The 12,251-nt window shown below is 42.9% G+C and overlaps 5 protein-coding genes across 6 annotated transcripts; 4 read left to right on the forward strand and 1 right to left on the reverse strand.

Moving 5' to 3' along the window:
* Nucleotides 1-3,653: 3,653 nt before the first annotated feature.
* On the forward strand, nt 3,654-4,203 carry LOC115757824. The gene has a single exon (XM_030698247.1). It carries the CDS (start codon nt 3,719-3,721, stop codon nt 4,073-4,075), a length of 357 nt encoding a protein of 118 aa, XP_030554107.1. The 5' UTR covers nt 3,654-3,718; the 3' UTR covers nt 4,076-4,203.
* A 278-nt stretch (nt 4,204-4,481) lies between these two features.
* LOC115757823 (S-phase kinase-associated protein 1) lies at nt 4,482-5,176 on the forward strand. The gene is made up of 2 exons (XM_030698246.1): nt 4,482-4,566; nt 4,667-5,176. The coding sequence occupies exon 2, from the start codon at nt 4,668-4,670 to the stop codon at nt 5,154-5,156; it is 489 nt and encodes a 162-aa protein (XP_030554106.1). The 5' UTR covers nt 4,482-4,566; nt 4,667; the 3' UTR covers nt 5,157-5,176.
* A 179-nt stretch (nt 5,177-5,355) lies between these two features.
* LOC115757820 (SET and MYND domain-containing protein 4) lies at nt 5,356-8,457 on the forward strand. The gene is made up of 3 exons (XM_030698244.1): nt 5,356-6,115; nt 6,427-7,550; nt 7,626-8,457. Exons 1-3 carry the CDS (start codon nt 5,852-5,854, stop codon nt 7,960-7,962), a joined length of 1,725 nt encoding a protein of 574 aa, XP_030554104.1. The 5' UTR covers nt 5,356-5,851; the 3' UTR covers nt 7,963-8,457.
* A 94-nt stretch (nt 8,458-8,551) lies between these two features.
* Nucleotides 8,552-9,872, reverse strand: LOC115757821 (protein OSCP1). The gene is made up of 2 exons (XM_030698245.1): nt 9,523-9,872; nt 8,552-9,459 (listed from the first exon to the last, which is right to left on the reverse strand). The coding sequence occupies exons 1-2, from the start codon at nt 9,650-9,652 to the stop codon at nt 8,564-8,566; spliced, it is 1,026 nt and encodes a 341-aa protein (XP_030554105.1). The 5' UTR covers nt 9,653-9,872; the 3' UTR covers nt 8,552-8,563.
* A 1,074-nt stretch (nt 9,873-10,946) lies between these two features.
* Nucleotides 10,947-12,251, forward strand: LOC115757853 (enoyl-[acyl-carrier-protein] reductase, mitochondrial). 2 transcript variants are annotated; one of them, XM_030698289.1, is made up of 2 exons: nt 10,947-11,229; nt 11,294-12,251. In XM_030698289.1, exons 1-2 carry the CDS (start codon nt 11,012-11,014, stop codon nt 12,153-12,155), a joined length of 1,080 nt encoding a protein of 359 aa, XP_030554149.1. In that variant the 5' UTR covers nt 10,947-11,011; the 3' UTR covers nt 12,156-12,251. The 2 variants fall into 2 exon arrangements, with proteins under 2 accessions (XP_030554149.1, XP_030554148.1); XM_030698288.1 differs by having other exon boundaries at nt 10,949-11,225; nt 11,290-12,251.

Here is a 12,251-nt window from a genome sequence, read left to right on the forward strand (position 1 = left end):
GTCAGCCGCTGCTATAAACCGCCTGCGTGCACGTTGGCAGCGCAGCTATCTTCCATCTAATCCGGGAAAGAAAAAAGCTCTGAGACCCTATATAAGCCTGCAGGTCCCGGATATAACCCTTTTTTTTTTCAAAAGTTACTTTACCATCGAAGGTCTGGCTACGGCGGTGCGGACATAGCCCCACCAAAATATTAATCTAAAAGCAACAAGTTCGGGCATCAGTCGTTTAATTCGTTTAATTTAAATTCCAACTAAATTGAACCAAAAACAACAAAAAAAATAAAAAGAAAAACCCTAAAAGTAACCGATTGGCGAAATAAATTTTTTTGTTCATTTGATGATAACCTTTCGCTCCGCCACCCGGCCACCAGCACCTCACCGGCATATATTTCTTTGTGCCAAGATCTGGTCACAGTTTTAACCAGTTCTTGCTTGCCTGCCGAAAGTAATTTTTGGAGGAATAAATCTTGCCGCCGCCGTCTCTGACAGAAAAACCCACTTATTTTGAGGCAGCCGCCACGTGTGCCAATTGGACGGCACTGTAATTTCTTGGGACGGCAATGACATTTCTGCCCCCATTAAATAGACGTCAGCCTCAACGGCGGATCAGCTGCCATACCCTTGCTCATGCCAGCAAGGGCAGGCGCCGTTTCCACAGTTTGGAATCCGGAAGAGGCAGTAGCCTTCTGGGCCCCATTGACGCGCCGCTGATCAGAAGCCCAGATGACATCGCCAATTAAGTTGGCCGGAGCGTGCAGATGCATGAAAATTGCTGTTAAATGTTTTTAGTAAAAAAATTGTTAACTAAATCTTGTGAGAGACTTCCAAAAGTTTGTGAAAAGTGCATTTATTAGGCCCTCAAAAAACCGCGTGCAAGTGCAGTGAAAAAGCAAAATTGACATCTATATACATAGCTTTATATATATAGAAAGGAATACTAGTATAAATCTATCCCCCTTCTTGTAGAGTCCAAAGTCATTTCAGAATTTTTTTTATATTTTTTTTTCCCACTTATTTTCGGAGAGTATCTTCTTAGTACTCACAATTTAAAAACCCTCCTGTGCCATAATAATATAATCAAAACAATTTAAAGCCCCACAGAAGACAAAAGAAAACAAATGAAAAAAAAAATAAATAAAATTTGCTGCAAACTCTCCGCTGGAAGGCCTTTCATCGAGGAATACATGTAAGTTTTTAACCTTTTGTTTTGAGTATATTTTCTTATTTTGGCACAGATAAGCACAGCCAAACTGACATGCGCACCTGCTGAGTTTTTTTACTTTCTGTTTCACATTACGCTTTAGCTCCGATCAATATGTTTATGACCGTGTCAGTCTGGTGAATGCTTATCATCTTTGATTCTACCTACACCCCGCTCAATTACTAGCTGAAACAGAAGCAACCTAAAAGAAAAGATTTTTAACAGAATCAAATATATGTACACAAAGATGTATCATCGTATTCACCGATCAGCTGGTTGCGCTGCGCTCCGATTTGCCCATGCGCTTTGAGCTTAACCTTCTGTTGCCCATATTTTTTTCGACCATACAATTAACCATCAACTACAATTGTATTGACTCTATTATAATAACTTTTTTTTTTTTGCTTTTGCCGAATACACTTTAGTTCAATTTACGAATGTCATTTTTTTCTTACCTAGCTATATTCTATAATTATTAAAATGCACTTTAGCGAAATTTGGAGAGTTTCTTTTTGATCAATAAGAAAAAAAATATTAACTGAATAGTTTATAAAATGAATTATTTTTGAAGAATCTTTGAGACATTGTAAAAATATTAACGGACTAGTTTTAGTTACTGAATTATTGTTGAATCATTAATGCCACTTGTAATAAGATGCAGATTATCTAACGGAAGGATTCAGTTTCATTGAATAATGCTTTTGTTTATAATAAATATTAATTACGGATTTTGATTATGAATTGCTAAGTTTTCTTTCCTGGTGACATGGTGATATAATGTAGTAGAAGAATGTTTTTTTTGGGATCTTCAAAACCTTAAACGCTGAAGATCATGGTTGGGAGGGTATCGAACGCGAGAGTCAGCTTACATCCAAGACTTCGCCTCTTCGGAATATATATGCCCTAATGAAAGCTATCACCATTGTATTGGCACTTTAAGTGCTCGTTAAGTTATGCCTGTTTGAGATTTTGTTTCTGCGGAGTATCGGTCTCCAATTTAGATTCTGTAGGGATCCTAAAATAAAATTGTGTATGCAGGTCGAGACATGGCAAAAAGAACCCCCCCACCCGAAAGAGCTAGGGAACAAGAGGATCCCGCCCTGCCATGCTAACTCAACCACGAGGGGCCTCGGTGACTACTTCCCGAATTATTTTGTGAAGATTGGCTGCCAACCGCCGTCACCGTTGCTACCCGATATGTATTGCTAGAGTAGCTTCACCACAGTACATGCTACAATGCATAAGTAAAATATGAAACACAGTTGAAATGTATTCTCGTTGGCATTTGATAACCAACGATTAAACAGTGGCAAGCCAACAAGCCGCTTCTGAGAAATATCATCTGGGTACGATATAAAAGTACATAAGCCTTTGTGCAAGTTAGCCAGAGAAATCCTCAAGCACCGGAATAGACTGGTCTTATGAGAGACACAGATTGGCCGCCGCTCTGTTGCATTCAAGGGACTAGTATAAGAATTAAATATAACATATGTGTGTGTTAAGAGATTATTTTTGATTTTGCGGTGATACAAAGTATTTCGTCAACAGTCGCAAATGGATCCTGTCCGCTCGATAACGAATTAAAGGACTATAAGTACCAAACTAGTGTTTTGATAATACGCCTTGACAGCACAGCTTAACAGCGTACCAGGCATGGATGTTGAAATTCTGATTGCCAGCTCAGGCAAAAATAAAATGTGTATTGATATCGATATTCTTATCATCAGCCATAATTTGTTGCCACGGCATTATTGCGCACAAAAGCAAAAACGTTCGCATATATTGCGGTTAAAGCAGCCAATTTGCTAAACGTCGTTCGTCGGTGGCGCTGCTGGCGTTAGGTTTCTGCCTTTATCAGCTCGAAATTGGCCAATTTATTGCATTTTTTATACATCGAGGCTGTATGGTTTGGGTGTGTGTGCGATTTTGGCCATTAAAATGCGATTTCGTTTCGTTTTCTAGCAAACAAAAGCGCTACAGGTGCAGTACATTGAACCAGCCCCCAAACAGCAGCTCAAAGGAAAAGGAAATTGCTTACCGTTCAAATGCTCAGCATCAGTTAGCGTTCTATTTTTAGTCGGGACATTCACTGTATTCTAGGGAATGGCTGGAAGCATGACTGCAAGTTCAATGCACACACGTATGTAGTTTAGAGTTTGCAAATCACCAGCAGGTTTGCCAGCAGGTTAATCCCCTCAAAAGGTTGATTAGCCTCTAGGGACGCAATAAAGCGGTTATTTTTCATCTGATGCGAACTTTCAAATGTCGCAAGATGTCGCGCGTAATATTTGCTCGATAAATGCTCTCGATAACAAAATGACGAGCGCATTGGTATTTATTACAAAATAAAATTTGGTATTTTGGTGCCATTATCGGCTCGCCATATGGCGAACAGCTGTTAGTATGTGATCTGTGAGTAAGCACTTGAGATATTCGAATTAGGTAAATCACATTCAATAAAACTGAACACAGTTTGCCTTGTTTTAGATTTTATAGCTGACAAAGAACATATTCCAAATGGCTGAGGAGAGTTGGAAAGAAGCCGGTGACTGGAGGGACTCACCCTTTTTTATCGTTCTATACGAATACACGGTGAAGAATGCCGGTATGCCCACGGACATGGGAACATTAATTGCCTATGTTTTGCTCCTTCTCGTCACTTGGTATGTACTTCTCTGGACGGCACGCTTCATGATCTCGCTTATCTGGCCTGTGATCATCGTTGTATCTGCGCTGTTCCTGTTTCGCTTCCTTCGCACTTTCGAACAAGACGAACTGCTGGATTTGTTATTCCAGGCTATAGGCTTAACGACGGATGCTGCAGTAGCGATTTTATCAAAGACACTTGACTTTTTGTTGGGCCTTTTGCACTGAATGTGCATCAGTAAGACTTGTCTTGCATCTATGCATACATTCCCAAATTTGTGTACATACGTTTAAACTAAAGTTATTGAAAAGTCTTGGCTCCAAATTGTAAATGTTCAAAATATATTGGTATGCTAATTATTATTGTATTGGTATTTTTTTTTTATTTTTTTTTTTGTATTCCGCGAGATTTGGTCACATTAGAAGCCCGGCAAATCGTTATAATTTCATCAACAAAACGAAATTGACCATTTTGGGAATAGGGCAAGTATTAACTATTTAAATTAGTAAAAATGATGAGATTCGAACTATATTGTAAGGTTCAAATGCATATAAACTAGCGCTGTCGACTAAAATCTTTCTTAATTTCAAGTTGAAGAACAAGCAGCTAAAATAATAAAGCACTTATTTTTAGCTTTTCATGTGGTGCCTTGAAAATCACGTCGATCCGCATCTGTTGAGCAAATTTAGTGACACTGATAACAAATCAAAAAAATCTCGTGAGTTGTACGGCAAAAACAAATAAAAGCTTCATGTTCTAAAAATATTCGGCATTCGTTGGAAGCTAATATAAAAAAGTTCTTGTATTGGCTATTCCAGAATGCCAATTATACGCTTGGAATCTTCCGATAAGGAAATTTTTGATACCGATATCGAAATTGCCAAATGTTCGGAAACTATTAAGACGGCACTTGAAGATTTGGGTGACGAAAGCGACAATAGTGTGCTACCCCTGCCCAATGTAAACTCGACCATATTGCGCAAGGTGCTCCACTGGGCTACCTATCATGCCCAAGACGATCCGCAGCAGCCCCAGGAGGATGAGAACAAGGAAAAGCGCACAGACGATATTTCATCCTGGGATGCTGACTTTCTTAAAGTCGACCAAGGCACCTTGTTCGAGCTCATTCTGGCCGCAAACTATTTGAACATCCAGGGCCTATTGGATGTCACCTGCAAAACGTGCGCCAATATGATCAAGGGCAAATCGCTTCAGGATATTCGCGAGACGTTCGCCATAGCCAACGACTTTTCTCCAGCTGAGGAAGAGCAGGTGCGCAAGGAGAACGAATGGTGCGAAGAGAAATAATAAGTGAGCGCAGTCTTTAATAGGGGAGTTCCTTTATTGTATCTGTTCCCCGATTTAGAAATTTTCATTAATTATATTGCATTACTCTTGTTGGAATTATTTGGTTTTAGTCTCTTTGGGATCAAAACAATAACTTTCATATGCATTTACAAACATGTCGGCTAATTTTCGAAACAGAAAAACACCAACTGCAATCTCTAGATGGCGCTATCGTGTTACAAACTTAGCCCTACCAACCCTTCTCACCGCGTGACTGCTGGTATTTTTCCCATGCAAAACATGTTTTTTGCTGCTCCCCGAACACGGTCACACTGCGGTTGAATTCGCCAAAAAAAAAACTAACTAAACTAAATTTTTGATCTGGATTGGCGCATAGCAAGTAAATTTGCAGTATAATTCTCGAAATTTTCTGTGAAATTGTATATTGACGCCGCATATAAACGCAATTCTAAAGTTGCGTGACAAAAACATTGAAAAACACAAACATATTTTGTTGGTGAAAAAACAGGCGGCGGCGGCGGCGACGCAACACACGCGACTTGCAAGCAAAACACGGCGAGGAGGACGACGACTAGACCAAGTGGCTTGGCTCTGGCTGAGTGTGCGTGCGTGTAAGTGTGTACGTGCGTACGTGCGTGTGCGTGTGTATGTGTATGTACAACTTGAGGATAAATTGAGGCACAATAATAACAACAATGGACGTATACGACATAAGCGACGATCTGATCAAAAAGCTCAACGACTGGAAACTGATTGGCATCATATCCGGCAAATTTAATGAGCTCAAAGAGAACTATTCTAAGGTGAACTTCGTTGAACATGCATTGATTGACTTCAAGTACATGGAGAAGATATTCCTAAATGTAACGCTACGCGAGAACAAATGCAACAAGCGCAGCGTCGAATTCCGCATGCTAGGCAACGAGCAGTTTTCCCTAAAGAACAGGAAATACTTTCAGGCAAGTGGGCCAATAGGCTATACAAGCTGATAATGGAAATGCTTAATGCTTTTAAAATACTGTTCCATATGTAATTTGTAAATATTATCGATTTTGATATCTGATTACACTTTACGAAATTTTAAAAGCATTCCACATAAAAAAATACCCAAAAAATACCTTTCTGAACACAAACTGATCTGGTTACTCTGATACTTATCGATAGATTAACTTAAATTGTTTGGCGGGAAATTTAAACTCTGCTAAACTTTTATATTCATGTTTACCTAATTGAAATTGGATGTAATAAAAATATAATTTTCTCTCTATAGGCGCTCGAATTGTACAACAAGAGCATTTGTTATGCGGAACCAAACTCGGAAAATTTGTCGATTGGATACGCCAACCGCTCGGCGGTCTTCTTTGAGTGGAAACGCTATCGCGAATGTCTGGCCAACATTGAGCTGGCGCGCAAGGCCAACTATCCAGAACGTCTGCGCCATAAACTGGACAAGCGGGAGCGCGACTGTCAGCAGTTGGTGCTGCAACAGCCTCCGGATATTGTACCGTACGGCTTCAAGTTGAACTTCGATGCACATCCGCAGGTGCCGTTCATAGCCAACTGCCTGGAGATGAGGGAAACGCCCGATGAGGGCAGATTTATAGTGACCACGCAGGATCTGGTCGTTGGCGATGTGGTTGCCGCTGAGCAGCCCTTCTGCTCCTCGCTGCTAGCGCCCATGCGATACATCAGGTGCGCCACCTGTAAAGAGGAGCGCTACCTTACGCTTATACCCTGCGACAGCTGCTGTTCGGTCATGTTCTGCTCGGAAGAGTGCAAGCGGCGTGCCAACAGCACTTTCCACAAATACGAGTGCCCCATCATTGACCTATTGCATCGCATGTTCAACAAAATCCACTGTATCGCGTTGCGCACAACGTTGAGCGCCTTGGATCTATATGGCAGCATTGAGGAGCTGATGGCCTACTGTGAGCAGCCGCAGAATCAGCACAAGTGCGTCTTCGATCTGGACTATACGCAGCTAACACCCCAGGAACATTACCGGGCCATACACGGCCTGGTAACGAATCAACAGCTGCGCTCCGTTTCTGATCTATTTCAGCGCTCGGTTGTCTGCGCCGTCCTCAAGCACTTTATCATGGAGTATACGCCGCTGAAAGATTATCTGGGCGGTGAGGAGGGTCGTAACTTTTTCACGGATCTACTGTTTAGACATTTACAAACATCACCATCAAACATGCATGGCATAGATCTCGTCGAGCAGGCGAACGAGACCAAGGACGATCAGTCGCATTCATCCGGCGCCTATGCGTTTCTCTCCCTGCTAAATCACTCGTGTGCACCCAACACGCTGCGTATCTATGAGGGCGTCAAGGCCTATCTGTTTGTGCTGCGGCCCATCAAGGCCGGCGATGTGCTCTACGATAACTATGGGTAAGACGAAACGACATAAATAAATTTGATGTTCGTAGAAATATATTTAATAAAAATCAATTTCTTTCTCGCCAGCGCTCACTTCGCCGTGTTCAGCAAGAAACAACGCCATGAGACGCTGTCCATGCAATATCGCTTCACCTGCAAATGCGAGGCGTGCGAATTGGACTATTTGACGTATAAAAATTTGCCGTTCAAGGCTTCGGTGCCGCTGGTGACCAATGACACGGACTTGAAGTTGTTGGGCGCCTATAACTATGATTTTGCGTTGACCAATTATCAGAAATACTGTGATTTTCTGACGCAATACGCTGCCGCTTTTCCCTGCGCCCAGATCAGTTCGGCCGAGGAGTGTCTCAAGATGGCACTGCATATCATGGTGGATGCGGTGCCGCTTAAGGCAAAAATGTAATGTGTCTGGGACACAATGCACTGACTGCCTCGCAACCCGCCATCCCACCCACCACCACCACCACCACCAGCTCCCAAGACACAGCGACGAACTACAAATATGTATATCTGGACGAACAAGCAGTAATTATCCCCCCTCCCCCTTCCCTTAACTATAATTTGTTGCCATAAGTTTCCAGCATTTTGGCAGCTAAGGCAGTTGTTGATTTTAATTGGCATGCAAACAGACAACACAATTCTTTAATATTTATATACTTGTGAATTTCTATTTCCAATTTGTCTTTCTTGAAATATTTTGTTCTTTTGTTTTACAATGCCACACTTCGCACACGAAATGATAGACAGAATTGTTAGGTCGTTTTCCCGCTTTGCCAGCGGCTCGGCCGCAAATACAAAGAAAATTTAGAAAACTAGGTCGCAAGCTCAAAATTTTTGTAATGTTGTTGGATCACCAATGTCTTCGAAACTGCAAAAAGAAAAACACTTTTTTGTAATTAGTTTACAAACAAATACAATATTTTTTAATTATGCATTACATGCTTGCTCTTATTTCACGCTAGATGGCGCTCTATCAGTATGCCACATTCTCTTACACAGCTTTTTCAGGCTATTTTGCTGTACAAATCGAGCAACTGCTGTTTAAGCACGCCCCCGTTGCGACTCGCTGTGTTGACCACCTCATCGTCTGCTTTACTGTTGCCAGTCAGCAGCTGGACAAATTCACAGCCGGAGGCATTGGGATTACGCTGCGCCTGTGACGTTGCTGCCGCCGCATTACTATCCGTGTCTGTAAACAAAATGCTGGAGAATGTTTGCTCGAACTGCCTCTGGACTTGGCGTGCATCCATGGGCTGCAAATCCTCGCCGGTTGGCTGCGACGACGGATTAATGTTGAGCTGCGCTGCCAGTTGATCTATGCGATTGGGCTCCCGTTGCTGTTGCTGCTGCTGCGCCAATTCGCTGCTTTTAATGTAGATATTGTCCCCAATGCATTGGGCATATTCCTGATAATGTTTCTGATCTACTTCGGCCAAAAAACTGCCATCCATGGCCTGAAAGCCAAGCCGAATCAGCAGCGATATCTTTGTATTGAAGCATTGCAGCCAGGCCCTGTTTGTGCGATAAATGGACAACTGTTGTTGCTCGCCGCAGGCATTCCAAAAATCCAGCAACATATTCTTGCCAAAATCGATGAGCATATTCCGCTTCGCATCGGGATACAACCTGTTAATGGCATCCAAGTGACGGAACGTTATGTCCAGCAAATGGTGCTGGTGGCGCGAGACGAACAGCTGCCACTTGTACATCATGGTCATCAGATTCCACAGCTTCTCCATGGACGTTTCGTCGAGGCGCATCAGGGAACAGGTGGTTATGTCCTTCAACATGAACTTGCAGTGATCCGCGGTCAGCAGCTGTGCGTTACCGTGCATGGATCCATTGATAAGGGATTCAATGAACTTGGGCTCCAACAGCACTGACGTCACATCGTGAATAACTGGAAAAGTGTAGTGGGGCTGAACTGGCTCTTAATTTAATATTTAAGTTAAACACATTTTACCTTGATTGGATTTGTCGGCCGCAATTTGCTGCGCCCTCAGGCGCTGGTCAATTACGTACAACGCCTCACAGCCCAGATTGACCAATATGAATACATTGGCGCGCGGATTGAGAGCTTGTCGTGTGGACATTTAAAAGGACCTGACCCGTTGGCAACAGCGCCGCTCGAATGCAAAATGTTAACTAAGCCTGGACAGCTGCCGCCTGCGAGTTAAGTCCTGCACGCGACCAACCACGAACAATTCTCACATACATTTATTTTATTGGATTTTTCGTTTCCGTATTACCGGACGGAGGGGCACGAGGGTCTCCTGTGGCGACGGCGACGGCGACGACGATGTTTGGCTGGTTTATGAGAACCCCGGCAACGTCTTTTATCGCCACAATACCTCCAAATAAAAATAATAGTCGATGGCTCAAATACCAACTAGTTGTCTTCCTTTTTATAATAGAAAGAAGCGGCAAACAATTCGATCCTGTCTATTAACTCTTAAAGCTAAACGCAGCTTAGACTTGGTAGCTAAACAAAGGTAGAATTTTGTCAGCTCTTAATTACTAACATTTAGCTAACCAATGAACGGTAAAGTTAATATACCCCATCCTGCGCAGCGAGCGTGCCATGTATAATTATGACTGTAAAAGTGCTGGAGTGGGAAATTTAGACATGAAGTTTTCCTAGCCGTCTGTCTGTCCCTTGGTTATTGATTTCTGTTTATTTTGCAAAACTAAACGTAAATTTTCGACATGTTTGTTATTGTTGTTGCACAGTTTATAAAACAATTACGCTAAATACAAAATAATGGCAGTGGATTAAAATGTTGCGTAGATTCATATTTCGCTTAAATATTCCCTGTATATTATATTTTTTGAGCGCTGCCAATCGCTGCAACGCCCACGAATTGCATTTTTATGCTAATGTAATATTCAAATTGGTGGTGGTTAAAGTTTGGGTCAAGTGTTTGCTCTTGTGGTCGCAAGTCTGCTCAAACACCTGCACTGTTTGGGTGGTGCACGGAAAAGGAAGCAGGAAGTTGCGTGGTTGCCTGCACAGTGCAATTAGTGCACGACATAACGTTGATGATATTTAAACTTTAACGTTCTAATGTTTCTTGGCGCGCAGCAGTCAAAAAGTGAAAGAAAATAAACAAAACGCAATGCGGTCACACTTATAATTGTTTAGTATTTTCTGCGAATTTGCAATACATGTATTCTTATCATGCGAGACGATTGATTAACAGCAATTAATAAAATAAATCGGTTTTTATGTTAAAAGTATACATTTAATAAAATAGTTTTAGCATACCAATTAGTTTGCAACACATCAAAGGTTTTGATAAATTCTAGCACACAGTGGAAACAATAATGTTGTATGCAATGCTGTCTGGTGGAAACAGCTCAGCCGGCTTGGTAACAAAATAAAATGTTGAAATATTTCGTTTGTTCGGTTTAGAGAAAACAGAAAACAAAATTTTTTTTAAATATACAAAAACATGTTGCGCAAAACTCTGCCCAACTGGACGAGCCAGGCGCTGTTGTGCCGTCAAATGTCCGTAGTCGCCAGATCGCTGAAGTACTCACAGCACGGCGAGCCGCAGGATGTGCTGAAACTGGTGGAGGATAGGCTGGCGGATCCCAAGGATAAACAAGTGCTGGTCAAAATACTAGCAGCGCCCATTAATCCCGCCGACATTAACACTATACAGGGCAAGTCTGCATGGAGCCTTAGGTTAATATTCATCTTATATAAACATTTATGCACAAATTGCAGGCAAATATCCCGTGAAGCCAAAGTTTCCGGCCACAGCAGGCAATGAGTTTGTGGGCGAGGTTGTCTGTGTGGGTGACCAGGTGAAAGGCATCCAGCCAGGTGCCCATGTGGTGCCGCTAGCCTCTGGCCTGGGCACCTGGACAACGCACGCTGTCTACACCGAGGATCAGTTGCTTGCCATTTCCAGCAAGGTGGGCTTGGCAGAGGCGGCAACAATAACAGTGAATCCCTGCACTGCCTATCGCATGCTCAAGGACTTTGTGAAGCTATCGCCCGGCGACACGGTCATACAGAATGGCGCCAACAGCGCTGTGGGTCAAGCTGTGCATCAACTGTGCTGTGCGTGGGGCATCAACAGTGTGGGCATTGTTCGGAATCGCCCGGAAATAAGCGAGCTGAAGCAGATGCTTCAGGGACTGGGCGCGACTGCTGTGCTAACCGAGGAGGAGATGCGCACGAGCGACCTCTTCAAGACTGGAAAACTGAAGCGTCCCCAGCTAGCCCTCAATTGTGTGGGTGGCAAGAGCGCAACGGAGGTGTCGCGGCACCTGAACGATCGTGGTGTAATGGTCACCTATGGCGGCATGTCCCGCGAGCCGGTTACCGTTGCCACAGGTCCACTGATCTTCAAGGACATTGCATTTCGGGGCTTCTGGATGACGCGCTGGTCCAAGGAGAACTACAGCGCACCGGAACGCAAGCAAATGTTTCAAGAGCTCTGCCAGCTGATGGAGCAGGAAAAGTTTGTGGCCCCAGCGCACGAGATGGTGCCGCTAGAAAAATTCAAAGAAGCCGCGGCTGCCGCGCTTAACTTCAAAGGCTTCACTGGCAAGAAATTCATCCTGGACATGAGCTGTAAAACGTGATTTATTTTATCCAATTTTAGTTGAAAATCAGCTTTTCAATTGCTTTTATATATGCGGAACACTTCCCAATAAATTAATTGGGTATTTTTAAAAAGG

This window comes from Drosophila novamexicana, unplaced genomic scaffold, assembly GCF_003285875.2.
Source record: "Drosophila novamexicana strain 15010-1031.04,08,12 unplaced genomic scaffold, DnovRS2.1 tig00000121-arrow-pilon, whole genome shotgun sequence".
Taxonomy (NCBI): domain Eukaryota; kingdom Metazoa; phylum Arthropoda; class Insecta; order Diptera; family Drosophilidae; genus Drosophila; species Drosophila novamexicana.